Source organism: Globicephala melas, chromosome 16, assembly GCF_963455315.2.
Source record: "Globicephala melas chromosome 16, mGloMel1.2, whole genome shotgun sequence".
NCBI classification, from domain to species: Eukaryota; Metazoa; Chordata; class Mammalia; order Artiodactyla; family Delphinidae; genus Globicephala; species Globicephala melas.
This window is the reverse complement of record NC_083329.1, coordinates 30,828,083-30,848,071: the sequence shown is the minus strand read 5'-3', so window position 1 is coordinate 30,848,071 and position 19,989 is coordinate 30,828,083. Positions and strand designations below refer to the sequence as shown.

Below are 19,989 nucleotides of genomic sequence, written 5' to 3'. Positions count from 1 at the left end.
ACAAGCCAAGGAGTATTTTCATCTTCCTTTCAGGTAAAACTTGCATAAATGTATGAGAGTTAAGAGAGTTCTGAAATTCCATTTTAAAGCTCAGACTTAGGAAGGCAAATCATTGGTGTCTCAGTTTAGACCTGTTAATAATATGAATTTCTGGGCTTCCCTGGTGGCGCAGTGGTTGGCAGTCCGCCTGCCAATGCAGGGGACACGGGTTCGTGCCCCGGTCTGGGAGGATCCCACGTGCCGCAGAGTGGCTGGGCCCATAAGCCATGGCCGCTGAGCCTGTGCGTCCGGAGCCTGTGCTCCGCAACGCGAGAGGCCACAACAGTGAGAGGCCCGTGTACCGCAAAAAAAAAATAATAATAAATAAATAAATAATAAAAAATATGAATTTTTGCCCATATAAATAACAAGAATATGTGAAACATAAAAAATAAGCAGACATTTTAAAGATATTTTAAATACTACGATATATTGTGAATTATACATACCTCATATTTGGGGGGTGAATTCTGTCTCAATTTTTGTTATTCATTGTTGATTGCTTTTTAAATTATTATTTTGCTATCATTAAGCATATAAAACTCATAAATATTAACACACTGTGATAGAGACCTATGTATTTTCCCCTTAATTTACCAGAATTCTAATTTCAGATAAGGATTGAAGAGAAGCTGGAGAAAACATTCCTATGTGGAATGACAATGGTCTAGCAGAGTGGTCTTCAAACTGTTCCACAGAACCTCAGGTCCTGCTGAAGAGTTTCAGGAATTCCACAAGCATTTGATTTGAGTATCCTTTTGAAAATAGTTTTTTTTAAATAATATTTTTAAGTGTAATAAAAATATACACACTCAAATTAGTTCTATATCAAATATTAATAACTGGAGATACCACAATCATGTTAACTCATTTTCATGCAAACCTCAGAATAAAGTTTCTCCTGCTATCTCTGTGTATATATTTGGACTCCTAGTAAACGTGTCATTGATTAGGAAGGCTTGTAATGCTACACTGGTCTCTTGTTCTCCCTCCCCATCCTCCACCCCGACCCCATTCAGGCCTGCACATACTTGCTCACTAAAAGCTTTACAAGCAAATGCACTACAGCACATGCATGTCACAAGCAATTAAGTGGCAGGTGAAATGAGGGCATATCTTGCCTTGTGTGCTTAATCAAAGCATAACAGCAGTCATCAAAGGAACCTATAAACGGTCTCATCAAGACAATATCAACTGTTTAGCATTTAATTTTTTCCCCTTTTCCTGACTTTTTAATACATGATAAAAAATGTGAGCAGTTTGTTAGAAACTGTTAGTGACTGAACTGTGAAACCAATTTCCTACTCCTTTATGTCCAAGTTCTAGATGACTCTACTTGAAAAATACTCTGAGACTGCAAGGCAAGCTATTAAAAAAAAAAAAAGTCACATGGAACTAAATTATCCGAGAAGTCAGGATTTTTCTCAATACTGATATTCAACCAAACAAACTGGTTACTGAAGAAGAATGTTACCTGTACCCCTTGGTATTAAATCTGCATTCATCGCAACTTTACTGCTCTCATTAAATTTAGAATGCTAAAAAAACTGAATTTGCAAAATTTGTTTATACTAACAGAATCAAGCTTGTATCTGTTTTCTTTATTGGGCTTCTGCATTAAGCTTTCGTTTAAAATGAAATTTAACAACTAAGAGTTAAAAAACCATTAGTCTAATACACTGGTGAAAACCCTGGAACTCAAACTAATACAGGGCCCACCCCTAGAGCTTCCTAGCCTCTGTTCATGGACCAATGAAAAGTGAAAACAGGGACGGGGGAAGGAAGGACTCACTCCAGGTTGAGGGCCTCCCCTAGCTACAATGAGAACAAGACAGAAACAAGTACTGCCTATCACTGCTTAATACCCCAAAGATGTACCAACTGGTCAACTATTCTCAACCTCAGTCACAGACTAAGAATGTGACTATTATTCTATCTTTATTTCCAGACTGGCCTTCTAAGGAAATCTGTGGTGTGAGTGGAATGGAAAGGGAAAAGGCAGCCTAAGATGGGCTATTATGGAATACTAAAGGATATAAATTTTACTGAGGATGATAGACAGTAACTGCTTATAGGTAAGGTGATTCTCAGAAAATATATCATCTTGTCAGTCATTATGTTTACGCATTTCCTTGACACTTGCTCAGAGTAGGCAATTTTTATGACTCCTTTTCTACCTTATACATTTTATGCCTTTATTTCTATATAAAAATTATTTAGCTTCAATTTAAGCATGTTGATAATAATCAAACCTAACAATCAGGACATTGCCAACATAAACACAAATGCTTATAAGAAGCCTATCTATTTTATAGATATTTTCAACATGCTAATTAATAACTCCCCATTCTGTTTCTTGGGCAACTTCAATACTGTAATAGAAGAAACACTGGGTTTGAAGTTAAAAACTTATTCTATAATGCTAGCATTATCCTGATAACAAAACCATAAAAAAAGACATTATAAGAAAATTGCAGATCAATATTTCTCATAAATATAGGTTCAAAACAAAAAGCAACAAATTTTAGCAAATGGAATCCAGCTATATTACAAATTGAGGTTTATCAAAGGAATGCAAGATTGATTTAAGATTCAATAATCAATCAATGCAGTTCACCATATTATCAGACTAAAAAGAAAATCACAGATCATCTCAAAAGGTGCAGAAAAAATCATTGCAAGAGCCAACCTCCCTTCACAATAAAACAAACTCAGCAAACTAGGAATAGAGGGGAACTTCATCAACTTGATTAAGGACATCTATGGAAAAACTACAGGTAATATTTCTTGATGGCACAAGACTGAATACTTTCCCCCTAAGATTGGGAACAAGAGAAGAAGTCTGGTCTCACCTCTTCTATTCAACATTGTACTAGAGGTTCTAGCCAGTGCAATAGGCAAGAAAAAGAAATAAAAGGCATACAGATTAGAAAGGTAGAAATAAAATTGTCTTTATTCTCAGACAACATGACAATCTATGTAAAAAAATCTTCAGGAATCTACAAAAAAGAAATTAGAACTAATAAGTGAGTTTAGCAAAGGTGCAGGATGCAAAGCCAACACGCAAAAATCAACTGTTTTTCTATACACTAGCAACAAGCAATCAGAATTTTTAATTTAAAAAATACCATTTACAAATAGCATAAAAAATATGAAATACTTAGGGGTAATTTCAATAAAAGCTGTACAAAACCTAAATATTAAAATCTATAAAACATTACAAAGAAAAAGTAAAGATACCTAAATAAGTCAAGAGATATACTGTGTTCATTAATCAAAAGACTTAATATAATGTTAAGATGTGAATTCTTCCCAAATTGATCCATAGCTTTAATGCAATCCTAATCAAAACCTCAGGGTTTTTTGTAGAAATTGACAAGCCGATTCTAAACTTAACATGCAAATGCAAAGAACCTAAAAAATCCAAAACAACTCTGAAAAAGAACTGATTTCAAGACTTATTGTAAAGCTACAATAATCAAGACAGTGTGATACTGGCATCAAAAAAAAACAAAAAACAAATTAATCAATGCAACAGAAAAAAAAGTTCAGAAATAGATACACATAGATACGTGGTCAATTGATTATCAATAAAAGTGCTAAGGGAAATCAGTGGAGAAAGAGTAATCTTTTCAACAAATGGTGCTAGAACAAATGAAGAGCCATAAGCAAAACAAAACAAAACAAAACCCTTGACCCTTAACTCATACAATATATAAAATTAACTACAAATGGATCATAGACCTATATTTCAGAGCGAAAACTATAAGATTTCTAGAAGAAAACATATGAGGAAAACTTACTGATCTTTGATTTGGCAAAAGATTTCTTAAAAAGGACAGAAAAGCACAAATCGTAAAAGGAAAAAAATCAATAAATTGGACTTCAAAATTAATAACTTTTGCTCTTCAAAAGACACTCTTGGACTTCCCTGGTGGCACAGTGGTTGAGAATCCACCTACCAATGCAGGGGACACAGGTTCGAGCCCTGGTCTGGGAAGATCCCACATGCCATGGAGCAACTAAGCCTGTGCGCCACAACTACTGAGCCTGAGCTCTAGAGCCCAATAGCCACAGCTACTGAGCCTGCGTGCCACAACTACTGAAGCCCACGCACCTAGAGCCCGTGCTCCACAACAAAGAGAAGCCACCACAATGAGAAGCCCACACGCCACAATGAAGAGTAGCCCCTGCTCGCCGCAACTAGAGAAAGCCTGCGTGCAGCAATGAAGACCCAATGCAGCCAAAAATAAATTAATTAATTAAAAAAAAAAGCATGTCCCCATCTTGCCCAATTAATATCAAGCAGATGTGGGGCAAAACCATCAAAAAAAAAAAAGATACTCTTAAGAGAATGAAAAGACAAGCCACAAAATGGGAGAATATACTTGCAAGCTACATATAAGACAAAGGACTAGTATCTACAATACATAAAGAACTCTTACCATTCAACAAGACAAGCTATAAAAAATAAGCAAAAGATTTAAACATTCATTAAAGAATATATATGGATGGCAAATAAGTACACAAAAATATCTTCAACATTAGTCATTAGGGAAATGCAAATTTAAACCACAATGAGACAACACTACACTTCCACTATAATGGCTAAAATTTAAAAGACTGACCATATCAAGTACTGGAGATAATGTGAAGCAACTGGAACCCTTATAAATACAATGCTAGTGGGAATGTAAAATGGCAAAACCACTTTGGGAAAGTTTAATAGTTTCTTGAAAAGTTAAGCTATAATATGACTCAGTCATTCCACTGTAGTTATTTATCCAAGAGAATCAAAAAATATGTCCACACAAAGATTTACATATGAATACTCACAGCAGCTTGATTTGTATGTAATAGCCAAAAACTGAAAACAATTCAAAAGTTCATTACTGGGTAAGTGGATAAACAAACTGTGGTACTTCCCTTACAATAAAATACTACTGAGCAATACAAAGGAACAAAACTATTAATATATGCAACAACATCAAGAGATTTTTAAAATAATTTTCTGAGTGAAAAAAGACCAAAAAAAGATCATACTGTGTGAGTCTACTTATATGAAATTCTAGGTAATGCAAACTAATCTAAGATGACAGAGAGCAGACCAGTGGTTACCTGAGAATGAAAAAGGGAAGGGAAAAAGAAAATTTTTAAAGTAAAAAAAAGGAAAAGGAAAGAAAGAGAGGGACTTCCCTGGTGGCACAGTGGTTAAGAATCCGCCTGCCAATGCAGGGGACACGGGTTCGAGCCCTGGTCCGGGAAGAACCCACATGCCACAGAGCAACTACACCCGTGCACCATAACTACTGAGCCTGCACGCCACAACTACTGAGCCCACGTGCCACAACTACCAAAGTCCGCGCGCCTAGAGCCCGTGCTCCGCAACAAAGAGAAGCCACCGCAATGAGAAGCCTGTGCACCGCAACGAAGAGTAGCCCTTGCTTGCAGCAATTAGAGAAAGCCCACACGCAGCAACGAAGACCCAACGCAGCCAAAAATAAATAAATAAATAAATAGATAAATAGATTAAAAAAAGAAAGAGGGAAGGAAGGAGGAGGAAAAAGGGATAAATTACAAAGGTATATAACAAAACTTCTGGACTTGATAAATAACTTTTTTAAAATTGTGGTGACTGTTTCCCAAATATATACATATATCAAAGCTTGTCACACTTTAAATAGATACAATTTATCATATGTTAATTATACCTCAATACAGCTGTAAAAACATACAGACCAAAAAAAGGCATAAAACATTCTTCATTCACCGCTCTCGGCATAAACCTGAACTCCGGGCAGAAAGGAAAAAAAGAAAAAAAAACTAAAACAGATCATCACCACCACCAGCACCACAACAAAGAAAATGTGACTTTAAGTGAAAAACTGAATCCTAGTTTTTTGCTTGGTAAAAGCGGGATAATGCATACCACTATCTCTATCTCTTTGAGTTCTTCTGAAAACCAGGTGAGACAAGGGGTGTGAAAGTGTTTTGTAAAGTACAAAATGCTATGCAAATGTACCTGTCCTTACTATAAACTCATCTTGTTAGATATGGCTCATCACTTCCGTCAGTTGAGATCATTTTAGATGCTGTCTTCATCATTCCATATTACTAGTCCCTGCCCCACACCCATCTCATGTCCTTGTTCAATTTAATCATCAGATCACTGTGCCTTTATATGTCATCAACAATGATTTGAATAGGTCAAAGTCAAGAATATCTGTCACGTTCTACTAAAAGACAGTATGTGACATATTATGGGTAATATCATACCAATACTTTAATTCTATAATTATTTACATGTTTACCTGACTGTACTATTCTACCCACATTTCTCCATCTTGTCCAACAAGATATAATACTTTATTTATACTCTTTGTTCTTCTAGTCTTGCTAAAACCTACTGAAGAGAGGAACTGAAGTTGTTCTGGTATTTTTGTTTTAATGAATCCATAACAGCTCCTAATGTTCATTACTTCCCGTGATTTAAAAAGTAAATTTTAATAACACATTCTAAAATCTTGTGCCTCATCAACATCAAGTTCACTATGTTTTGTAAGGGAGAATCCACTTTCTTCATTTTCCTTCTAGAAAAACAATTTGCCTCGTCTTACACAGTTATTCAAGCATTACTTATCATCATGATCTCTCAGTATCTCTAAAAGATCAGTTATATGAGCAACTAAACTTACTAAGGCAGCTGGGTACTCCTGTACAATCAATCCCCTTATCTAAGGCTTCACTTCCCTCTTATCAGGGATTATTTCCTCTTGTCTTTTCTTGTTTGAAGGTTATTTTATTTGATGAAAAATAAAAAGAGAAAGAATGAGATAGAGCGATTCTTCTTTTACTCTGTTACATCACTGATCCCATGTAATGAGCCTTTGGTCTTGCTATCAAAATATTTTTACAAAATCCTTTTGTTAGCCTTAGCACTTGTCAAGAGTTCAGGTTAGGAAACGGAGGTTTTCTAACACTATTTTTATAGACTTTAGTATCCTTTCATACTTAGGTATACTGTACTCTTCTCACAACCTTTGAGAGATCACAAAATAGCATGTATCCATTACTCTTTGTCTCCATTTTTTCCTCATTGTGTTAATTTCTGATTATATATCATGAATTTCTTTTTTTGTGTGTGTGTGGGGGGTTACGCCACACGGCATGCAGGATCCTGATCAGGGGTTGAACCTGCGCCCCATGCAGTGGAAGCGCAGTCTTAACCACTGGACCACCAGGAAAGTCCCCATGAATTTCATTTTTGAAAACCTCAAATTCTCAAGCCATTTTCCCAGTTGTGGCCCAAGACTTGGGTCATGAGAGAGCATTTCCCTAAATATTTGTGAAATCTGATTTCCTAAAACCTCGGGCCTATTTCTGATGACTTCCCTCCCAAGCTAAAACAAACCTCAAGATGACAAATATTACATGGCTCATGACCCCTGTTACTTCTCCATCAACTATTCTACCCATTAAGAGACAAAACCATAAAGTATGATAAGTCAAGGATTTATCAGTACATTCTGAACTGAGTAATATTTAGATTAGAAAGTTTATTAGTTTCTATGCTACCTTGCCTCTGAGTTTAAAACTCTGCAACTTGGCTCTTTGTCCTTTGAAAGCCTCCAATAACATTAAATTAAGAATCTGAGATTTACAACCCACAAAAGACTTGATGCCTAAAATGTTTTTTTCAGAATATCCTGGCAAACCCTTCCTCATTCCCAAGAAACTCTCATAGGACCAAAAACTCTGGGTATAACACCTAAATCATTTCTGAACAAATTCCAAAGGAAAAAGGTTTTACCTTACCAGATACAATTTAATTTGAAGTACACTCTCTCTGACTCTCTGTATAGTACCTCTGCCAGAACACACCAACTTCAGAAATAGGTATGTTCATCTCTGAACAGTCTTTGACCCCAAATTTCATTTAAATGCTCTCTTACATTGTTTTGTAATACTCTCTAGGAACCATGACTTAAGCCTGGGACACTAGACATTAGCTGAGATTACCACCACCACCCTCTACTTATGTTTCTTTTACCTTTATTAACCTGCTAAGATTGACTATTATTCAACAAGTTTAATCTGGCATGGATTTAATGGCTTTTTATGTATAATCAGGTACACATGAGCAGAGAATTTGGGGTCCAGAGACAAATTTCATCCATTTTCAATTTTATCTTGGGCTAGTCCTGGGGACAAAAGCAGTATTCTGACAAGACTCCAGATCCCAAGTGGGCAAAATCCCCATTGTTCTGGTGCCTCTGTAGGGCAAGACAGAGGCTGAAGTCACTATGACTACATCTGGATTAAGCCTTCAATTGTGGAATCTCTGAGAAAACAGAACCAGAGCTAAGATCACCAGAGAAAAGGCTCAATGCCCAAGAGATCAAAGGAATGGGGGACAGAATGAGCTAAGGCCTCGGGAAGAGCATATAAGAGTATCTGAAGACTCTGATTTTCAAACTAGGCTATTTTAGTAGGAGAACCAGCTTCTCAGACACATGTGGTCTGGGAGCTTTTCAGCTGACAGATCCATCCTCAGATGCTGGGAACCACAATCAGGTAAATAGTAGAGACTGGGTTTAAAGCAGGACAGATAAATTGGCATAGGATGAAGCCCTGGGCATTGAAATTTTTAAACTCCCCAGTGACTCTAATGTGTACCTACGGTTGAGAACCATGGAGTTTGTGAGAATATATAACCATTTCCTTCATAATGTCAACAAGTCAAATAACTTAAAATATAAGTTTAAGTAGTTAAAACACTTAATGGACAACTAGGTCAAACATTCACATCAATTCTTAAATTTCATGTTCTAAACAAGTTCTGATACGCTTAAAAAGACGCAAAAAATGTTAGACCACACACCTGATTAAAACCTGAGGGCAGTGGAATGCCCTTCACTCAGCATTTCTTCATTATAAATTAGAATGCAAATTAAGACCATGACATTGTAGGAGGCCGATAAGCACCAACAGCCAGTCTTTTATATGCCAAAGATCCATTTTACAAACCATCTCTGGCTCAGCAGAGAGTTTGATATTGTATTTGAATAATTAGTAATTATTCAATTATCTAAAGGCAAGTTACAGTGAATATTAACATTTAAAACCCCATTTACACAGTGGTAAAATTTATAATTTTAGTGAAACAAAGCATATAATTTTCACCACATCAAATTCAAAACTTTATGATGAAAATTATAACAGAACCAGAATTTTAATTTTTTAAACATTATGAAAGTAATTAATTCAGTAGATCATCTTTAAGAAGTAACTTGAATCTCTCTATATACTTCCTGATGGCCTGGAACTACTATGAAGCAAATTCTTTTCCAGTTAATTAATGAATGTAATTAATTACTTTACCCTTTCCTAACCTTTATCAGTTACTTTGCAAAAACAAAAAACAAACAAAAGCTTTCAATTTTGAAGCAATCTGCAAAATATTCCTAAATAAAAAATATTAAAGACTTAGTAAAAATATACATGCAAGGTGTCTTTGAAAAACCTGGACTGTAAAACAACCAATCATCTGGAATTTCTGTGAAACCATTCAATAACTCCCATACGATAGAAAGAAAGCCAAAACGATTAAAATTCAGATGGAGATATGGGTTCCAGTTACAGTTCTGCCGTTAACTATCTGTATGACCTTAACCAAGTTAACTGCCTCTCTGAAAAGCAGTAACCACCTTCCAACTCGCATACATATATGTACATGTGTGCGCAAGTTTGCAAAGTGTACATTAAGACTAAAGTCTACTCCAGGCCTAAAGCTGTTTCTAGTAAAAAGACAACAGGAAGAATCTGAAGACTGTGAGTTAACTGTGTAAAGCGCCAGTATTTCTGTGCTTTAGCTTTAATATATTTAAATAATCTAAAAAATTTCAAACTCTGTGATAACAGGTAAGATATGAGATAGGATTTTAATATCTATAGCACATATATTATCAATATTAATACAGATGCTTTCATAAGGTTCTAAAAATAGTACACTATTACCAAAAAAAACACAAAATGTTGTGGAGAGTCTTCACTTCCTACCACTGCACTCACCTACCACATTAAAACACCCATGTTGCTTGTGTGTCATCATTCTTCTAAAATATACTCACCAGTTTATCCCTAGCTGTTCTTTCACTTTATTGGTTGACAGAATCAAGAAAAAATGTTCTTTACCTAACTTTCCAGGACTGGGTAGGGACTGGCTGCAAATGGCAGAACTCCTAGTTAAGAGGTTCTCTGGAGAGACAGCAGGCCTCACATTAGAGAATGCTTACACTCTTTCAGTTTAAAGGTAAGATGCAAGCAACTCACCATTGTTCCAAAAGGAATGGCTCTCGAAGCATGGTAATAAATGGCTATAAAATTGATGAAGAAGGCAGTGCCACACACCATAGCTGGGATGAGGAATGCACCAATGAACATCTGTTTTATCCATCTCCTTCCTGAAAGAAAAGGGAAACTATAATAATCAGAGAGCTAGGTAGACAGACAGACATATATTAATGTTTAAAAGGTGGTTATTTAGTACCAAATTATCTAAAATTTTAATGTAAAGAACTTAAATTTGACAACCTAATAGCTGTTTCAAAACAACAGCTAATAAAGACCAGTCCAACTATTCAAGTATGTCTAGTGGAAACACGCTTTTGATGTGGGTGTACCGGAAAAGAGCAATGAACTATGGTAAAATATTCTGGTGTTTTGTCCTGATTCTGCCACTGAACTGCTGTGAACGTTGGTAAACCACTCAATCTTTCTGGGCTACAAGCTGGCCTAGAAAGGTGTTATCAAACACCTAGGTGTTACTTGGAGTTCTGGAGCTTCTAAGAGGTGCCCATGAAGTCACCGGTAAAGGAAGGGCCCAGGTCCTCCAGCCCTGCTTCAACAGAACAAGTTCATTTTCAACAGTTTCACACATTATAGTTTCATATATGCCCTCATTTGAAAAGAGGGTTACATTGCTTTAAACAAACAAACAAACAGAAGTTTAAAAACCCCTGGGTTAACGTTCCCTAAATTTACTCTTAGCTCTGATTATAAACATATATTTAAATTCATTTCTATGTTTCAAAAGGAAAAATCAATAGAATGTGTTTCATGAGCTTCCTCTCAGCAATTAGAACTAAATATTTATAAGTTTTACTATTTCTTTGAACCTCTTTGTATTGCCAAAATTCTATTTACTGAGAATCTATTATTTAAATAACCCAAGGAAAGAATTTTTAAACTATGTAATCAAAAATTTTTTAATCAAATTCATAATGACCAGAAGCACAACAGGAGCTAGCTTTCTAACCCAGCAGAGCACATGAGCAAGCACACCTCCGGGACACATCTTCATACTGCTCAGGAACGTAATGTAAAGATTTAACATGGGATCACTATTAAAGTTCAGCCCCACAACCATAAGCAACAGGACCCAAACAGAAAGTGCTACAGGAAAAACAAGCAATATCCTAACTTTTATTTTCTTCTATATAAAGTTCTTTTCAAACATCTGTCTCATAGAATTACTACCCCAGATCTTGACATTCTTGCAGAAAAACTCCTTGATTCTGAACTTTTGTCTCTATTTAATTTCTTTCTCAGGTACATTTCAAGAACCCCTCCTTGCTAAACTAATAATACTCAGCATTTGAACAAAGCAAAAAGGGTAAGAACTAATTAAAATGATTATTTCTCTTATTAAATTCCAACTCCTTCCTAGCATTCTCTTTTCCTGCACTTTCCATTATCTTCTCAGATTCAGACACGGGTTAATAAATTCTATATTCAGCTATATTCAACTCTCTCTTTCTCCCTTTCCCTCCAACAGTCAAAAAGAATCCCACGGGGCTTCCCTGGTGGCGCAGTGGTTGAGAGTTCGCCTGCCAATGCAGGGGACACGGGTTCGTGCCCCGGTCCGGGAAGATCCCACATGCTGCGGAGCGGCTGGGCCCGTGAGCCATGGCCGCTGAGCCTGCGCGTCCGGAGCCTGTGCTCCACAATGGGAGAGGCCACAACAGTGAGAGGCCCGCGTACGGCAAAAAAAAAAAAAAGAATCCCACGTACGTTCCACTGGGTACAATCAGTGGCCCAGGCATCTGCATTGTGCTTCCTACTGCTCCTCAACACCCTTGGAGACTCTGGTCTTTAAATTGGGTCTAGAGCACTATCCAGTGCACTGAGGACAGTATGAAGTCTTTGAGCTCCACTGTAGTTCAGATCCTGAGATAACCTGAAGAATCCTTGATTCTCTGGGCTGACCTCTATATTCACCTGGTTTTAGGGATCGCTCAGACAAAATATCAGGACATGATCAGACCTCCTCAGGGCACTGTCAATCAGAAAATAACCTTTAGATTATTCCTGGTAAGATTTGATACTCCTAGGCTTAGGTCTGAACTCTGTCAACTTTCAAGAATAAGTATAGTAAAGTTTGGTTGGGTGTTCTTAACTTGCAATTGGACTAAAAGCAAATTTATGTCCAAGGATGAATAAATTTCCTGTTTTGAGTAATCTGTTTCTGCTGTGGAGACTTTTTTGGAGGTCATAAACTGTACAATTCTTAGCCTAACTAGTTTTCAGGTTAAATTCAAAGTAGGAGTTACCTTAGGCATCCTTATTTCCTCAGGATGGTAGACCTGTGTGCTAAGACTCATTTCCCATATCTAGACGTAGAACAGAGAAACTGAACAGCTAACTAAAATAGTCAGGAATCTGCAATGATACTCCCTCAGGCAATCCAGAGAACTATCTCTGCTGAAGGTATACACCACATTAAGTCTGGTAGGACCAATTTTTTAAAAAGCCATGGTAAACCAGGATATCCTGAGGGAATTTTAAATGCTCTGAGCTCCTATAGACGATATGTCTAGTCTACTAAAAGAAGGCAGGATTCCCTAATGACGACACTGCTTAGGATGGGCTGGGAAAATCACATTAAGAAATCTCTATCCTTAGGAATATAATTTTAATGTTTTTCAACAACCCGTCATTCATAAACTAAAATATGCTAATCTACTACTTTTAGCACGTTTCTGACTCCAAACAATTACAGGGGAAAAAAAGGAACTTAAAAACCCTGAATGCCATCACAGCAAGAAACACCAAGGCGCAGTGTCCTCGTATATTCCATGTATACCCCGTCATTTCCAGGTCACAATAATAAAGAAGCAAGGGGGTATTCAAGATGAAGCTCTCTTAGCAAAAGATTGTGACAGAAAATCTTTGTGCATGTCCTTTGATAAGTATTTAAGAGTCAACAGAAGTAAACAGATTTCCTTCCTATGCTCTTTCACTGTCCAGACATTTATCCATAAACCATGAAACATGCCTTTACATTCGGCTATGAAGCTATATATTCTATGTGGAAACATCCCATGGAGCACTACTAGGGAACTAGGCACCTGAAAGCAAAATAGTATCAATAACTTAAATACACTCTCTCCTACATGTTCCTCAGGGCTAATTCACAGTGGACAATGGAGAAATCTATTCATTATTCATAATTTTAGGAAATAAAATACAAGGATTCCATAAAAGCAAATTAGAACATATAATAGGTATGGTGGAGATTATGTGAAATGGGATAACAAAGGACTTTACAATGGCTGTACTGCACATTTTAAATTCCATATACCTCACAGTGTAATATTAGCATCTATAATTAAAAATACAAAGCAGTAACTCATAAATTACCTCCTTGTCTAGCATACAGACTTCCTCCAAAATAACCATTCACTGGAGATGTAGCAGCATAGACAAATATGGCTGTACTGAGCATTGACCCCCTCCTAAAAAGGCAAAACAACACATATGATAAACTAAAACCAACGATTTAAAGAAAATATCATATAGCCTATCACATTAACATTAGTTTAATTTCAAAAATAAATTTAGCAGGAACACAAAAGTATCCTTCTGGACTGCAAAGGACCTCAAAAGGTCGCCTAGTGAAAGAATTTCTAGTTAAAATTGCACTTAAATAATAACAGACTGATCCTCATTCTTTTTAAATTTGAAGTTAAATTTCATAATATTCTAAACAAATATTTCACATTTCTTTGGCAAACATATTAGAAGCTGGCACTAAAACTGTTTTGCAACCCTGTGAACCAATCACATCATATGGAAAAGGACATTCATCTGTTAAGAAAAATAATTAGAATATTCCTCTATATAATTTAACTGCTGGAGATTCTTGCCTGCTGATGGAAATAAAATGGAAGTACTATAACCTATATTATTGCTATTACTTTAAATGGTATAATACTGAGACTTTTCCTATTTAGTTTCCTTTACATTAACTCAGATCAACAATTTCTAACCTCCTCTTCCAATAATATCTAAGCAATTCAGACCAACTCTCCTATTAAATAAAACTGGACAAAATATTTTAAATGCCATAATATAGAAATGTACTTAACTCACTAAAAATAAAGATCATTTCTGAAACTCACCACAACTAGGAAGGTAAAAGACTATAGATAGAAAATATAACCTTGTCAGTTTGAGATAAATACTATTTTAAATAGAATTTACAAGAGTATCACACTAATGTGTGCACTGGAAGGATACACAACTTTCAAAAATTAACCACCTTCTGGATAATAATTATTGTTCCATTCCATTGTCCACCTACAAAGGAATCATACAGTCTTGAAACATGTACCACTCTTCCGTTCAAACAATTATGTTCCACTTCTTAAAGAAGATACATAAGTTAAAACACTGCAATGTTTAATAACACCAATATATAGCTAAATACAAGTGTCGCATAATATAAAAGTCTGTCATTCCCATGTTTAGAAGACTGTGGGTCTCTCAAAATCAATCAGTTTAAAAACCAGATTTGCCCACAGCCAACATCATTCTCAATGATGAAAAACTGAAACCATTTCCTCTAAGATCAGGAACAAGACAAGGCTGTCCACTCTCACCACTGTTATTCAACATAGTTTTGGAAGTTTTAGCCACAGCAATCAGAGAAGAAAAAGAAATAAAAGGAATCCAAATCAGGAAAGAAGAAGTAAGGTTGTCACCGTTTGCAGATGACATGATACTATACATAGAGAATCCTAAAGATGCTACCAGAAAACTACTAGAGCTAATCAATGAATTTGGTAAAGTAGCAGGATACAAAATTAACACACAGAAATCTCCTGCACTCCTATACAATAAGGATGAAAACTCTGAAAGAGAAATTAAGGAAACACTCCCATTTGCCATTGCAACAAAAAGAATAAAACACCTAGGAATAAACCTACCTAAGGAGACAAAAGAGCTGTATGCAGAAAACTATTAGACACTGATGAAAGAAATTAAAGATGATACAAATAGATGGAGAGATATACCATGTTCTTGGATTGGAAGAATCAACATTGTGAAAATGACTATATTACCCAAAGCAATCTACAGATTCAATGCAATTTCTATCAAACTACCAATGGCATTTTTCAGAGAACTAGAACAAAAAATTTCACAATTTGTATGGAAACACAAAAAACCCCGAATAGCCAAAGCAATCTTGAGAAAGAAAAACAGAGCTGGAGGAATCAGGCTCCCAGACTTCAGACTATACTACAAAGCTACAGTCCTCAAGACAGTATGGTACTGGCCCAAAACAGAAATATAGATCAATGGAACAGGATAGAAAGCCCAGAGATAAACCCACACCCATAAGGTCACCTTATTTTTGATAAAGGAGACAAGAATATACAATGGAGAAAAGACAGCCTCTTCAATAAGTGGTGCTGGGAAAACTGGGCAGCTACATGTAAAAGAATGAAATTAGAACACTCCCTAACACCATACACAAAAATAAACTCAAAATGGATTAAAGACCTAAACGTAAGGCCAGACAGTATAAAAGTCTTAGAGGAAAACATCGGCAGAGCACTCTATGACATAAATCACAGCAAGATCCTTTTTGACCCACTTCCTAGAGAAATGGAAATAAAAACAAAAATAAACAAATGGGACCTAATGAAACTTAAAAGCTTTTGTACAGCAAAGGAAATCATAAACAAGACGAAAAGACAACCCTCAGAATGGGAGAAAATATTTGCAAATGAAGCAACTGACAAAGGATTAATCTCCAAAATTTACAAGCAGCTCATGCAGCTCAGTATCAAAAAAACAAACAACCCAATCCAAAAATGGGCAGAAGACCTAAGTAGACATTTCTCCAGAGAAAATATACAGATTGCCAACAAACACATGAAAGGATGCTCAACATCACTAACCATTAGAAAAATGTAAATCAAAACTACAATGAGGTATCACCTTACACCAGTCACAATGGCCATCATGAAAAAATCTACAAACAATAAATGCTGTACTGTTGGTGGGAATGTAAATTGATACAGCCACTATGGAGAACAGTATGGAGGTTCCTTAAAAGACTAAAAACAGAACTACCATATGACCCAGCAACCCCACTACTGGGCATATACCCTGAGAAAACCATAATTCAGAAAGAGTCATGTACCACAATGTTCATTGCAGCTCTATTTACAATAGCCAGGACATGGAAGCAACTTAAGTGTCCACCGACAGATGAATGGATAAAGAAGATGTGGCACATACATACAATGGAATATTACTCAGCCATAAAAAGAAACAAAATTGAACTATTCGTAGTGAGGTGGATAGACCCAGAGACTGTCATACAGAGTGAAGTAAATCAGAAGAAGAAAAATAAATACCATATGCTAACACATATATATGGACTCTTAAAAAAAAATGGTTCTGAAGAAACTAGGGGCAGGACAGGAATAAAGATGCAGACGTAGAGAGTGGACTTGAGGACACACGGAGGGGGAAGGGTAAGCTGGGATGAAGTGAGAGAGTGGCACGGACTTATATATACTACCAAATGCAAAATAGATAGTTAGTGGGAAGCAGCCACATAGCACAGGGAGATAAGCTCGGAGCTTTGTGACCACCTAGAAGGGTGGGATAGGGAGGGTGGAAGGGAGACGCAAGAGGGAGGAGATATGGGGATATATGTATATGTATAGCTGAATCACTATGTTATAAAGCAGAAACTAACACACCATTGTAAAGCAATTATACTCCAATAAAGATTTTTAAAATTAAATAAATAAATAATTAATTAAAACCAGATTTGTTTTTTCAAGTATCCAATTAAACACTGTAGGTACTAACTTATTTCTTCCAGACTATCATTAACAAATTGATCCATTCTGTTTACAACTGGGTGTGTGACCACTGACAGAGAGTTCAAAAACGCTGCTCATGTGACTGAGAGTCCACAATGACTACCAGCGGGTTAAGTTTGTAGTCCCCAGAGACATTTCCACTAAATGGAAGTGTGAGTACGTAAGTTACAGTTTTAAAAATCAGACGTACCCTTGCACCTCTTTGTTCATAAATATTTTGTGGGTATTTTACACCCAAAATAGACCATTTTCATCTACACTGAAAAAATCTGCTGAAGTGGGGAACTGTCCTCCTTGTTCATCTCTCCAAGACTGGGGGTGGGGGGAAGAGGGTGATATCTAAGTAGCTGCTTCACCTACACTTGCCATCTCACCACTGCAAAGCAAGTTTCAGCACAGCAGCTGCATTTTACCAGACTTACCCATACCTTCTCAAACACCATATGCCTTCTCAAGGGTTAATATCACACTAACCTGCATCCCTACATTGATGTTGATCCTCTACCTATCTAAATATTTTTTTCTTCCCTGATTGCTATGACCATCATTGAGCAAAGTAATTTTCACATGTTACATTATCTGCTTTTTATCCTCTAGAATCCTTTAGATTCCTACTCTGGAGTGAGTCTTACAAATTTTATGTGCAAGTTTTTCATTTTCTCACCGCTTTGTATTTTTACTATCTCTATCTTCATTTCTACAGCCCAGAAAATTAAGAGACACATTCTGGAGTAAGAGTGCCTAGGTTCAAATCCCAGCTTACTAACACCCTTTACTAACAGCTGTGTGATCTTACTCAAATTACTTAACCTCCCTGAGCTTTACTCTTCTCATCTGTGGGATGCAGATAAAAATAGTCCCTTTACGGGGCTGATGTGAGGATTAAATGAGCTAATGAGCATAAAGCTCCTAACACAGAACCTCAATAATGTTAGTCATTTTGATATCATAATAATACTGATATCATATCATAATAATACTGATATCATAATAATACTCACAGCTGCAGTACTTACCATGTAAATGATTAATTATGTTCACTTCAAATAAGCACTACGTAGAACAACTATCAATAATAATGACAGGCTAAAATAACAATGCATGACTTGCCTACTAATACCATCTATTAGATGCGGTTTCTTATTTCTAAAAGCTGAAGGTCTATAAGCAGAACAGCTTCGGAATTAAAAAATGAACTGCCAACGCTGTAACCCTAACGTTTCAGAAGGAACAAAGCAAAAACTTGGATTCTAGGAGAGGTTACCCACTACTAACTTATAAGACTGTGACTACTCCAAAGAAGACATACAGCTGGCCAAGAAGCACATGAAAAGCTGCTCAACATCACTAATCATTAGAGAAATGCAAATCAAAACTACAATGAGGTATCACCTCACACCAGTTAGAATGGGCATCATCAGAAAATCTACAAACAACAAATGCTGGAGAGGGTGTGGAGAAAAGGGAACCCTCTTGCACTGTTGGTGGGAATGTAAATTGATACAGCCACTATGGAGAACAGTATGGAGGTTCCTTAAAAAACTAAAAATAGAACTACCATATGACCCAGCATGCCACTACAGGGCATATACCCAGAGAAAACCGTAATTCAAAAAGAATTACTACCCCAATGTTCATTGCAGCACTATTTACAATAGCCAGGTCATGGAAGCAACCTAAATGCCCACTGACAGACGAATGGATAAAGAAGATGTGGTACATATATACAATGGAATATTACTCAGCCACAAAAAGGAACAAAATGGGGTCATTCGTAGAGACATGGATGGGTCTAGAGACTGTCATACAGAGTGAAGTAAGTCAGAGAGAGAACAACAAATATCGTATATTAACACATATATGTGGAACCTAGAAAAATGGCACAGATGAACCAGTTTGCAGGGCAGAAATAGAGACACAGATGTAGAGAACAATCTTCTGGACACCAAGGGGGGAAAGTGGCAGGGGGTGGTGATGGTGGTGGGCTGAATTGGGAGACTGGGATTAACATATACACACTAGTATGTATAAAATGGGTAACTAATAAGAACGTGCTGTATAAAAAATAAATAAAATTCAAGAAAAAAAAAGACTGTGAGTATACAGTCAGTGTCAATTCCGTAGTGATGCAGTTAATCCAGTATTTAATGTAAAGCATGACTTCTTGAAAGATTTGAAATGCTTTTCTTGAATTTGGGATTTCATTTGAAATATATTATATCCTAAAATAAGAACTACCTACCAGAACACTGAAGTTTAGGTTTTGGCCAATTATTTAAGGTTCATGTGGTAAATAAATTACAAAGGTTATATTAAAGAAATATGACAGAAACTATAGAGAAATAACTTTGTTGATTAATACACATTCACTGCAGTTCAACAAGCACTGATTGAGTACCCTGCATATACGAAGTTCTTGAGGTACTCTCAGAATGCAAAGATAAGACCCAGTCCTTGCTCTCAAGGAGCTTACTGTCCCGTGGAAAAAACAGCAAGTTAATATAGTTAAATATTTAATATACAGCTAAAGATCCATGCTTTCAGCAAAACAATTTACTGCTTGTCCACCAAATGCCAAGCATATTTAAGCAAGAAGGCATCATGAACTGAAACAGAGGTACGAGATGTAACTGGGGACAAGTGTCATTCTGACTGAGGACTTAATGGGGTGGCATCTATACCCCAGGCTTAGAGCATGTTTGCTTTGCTGAGGTCATGGTTCTCTGAGCACAAGGTTATAGTGCTACTAAATAGAGACTTGAGA

At 36.4% G+C, this 19,989-nt stretch overlaps 1 protein-coding gene across 1 annotated transcript in view; it reads right to left on the bottom strand.

Annotated features, from left to right (window-relative positions):
• Positions 1–19,989, bottom strand: part of TM9SF3 (transmembrane 9 superfamily member 3) — a 74,487-nt gene that overhangs the window by 23,360 nt on the left and 31,138 nt on the right. Inside the window, exons 8-9 of the mRNA XM_030865204.3 lie at positions 13,741–13,835; positions 10,372–10,502 (exon numbers count right to left, since the gene is read on the bottom strand). Of these exons, the coding sequence (XP_030721064.1) occupies positions 10,372–10,502; positions 13,741–13,835 (226 nt within the window). The remainder of the gene's footprint in view (positions 1–10,371; positions 10,503–13,740; positions 13,836–19,989) is intronic.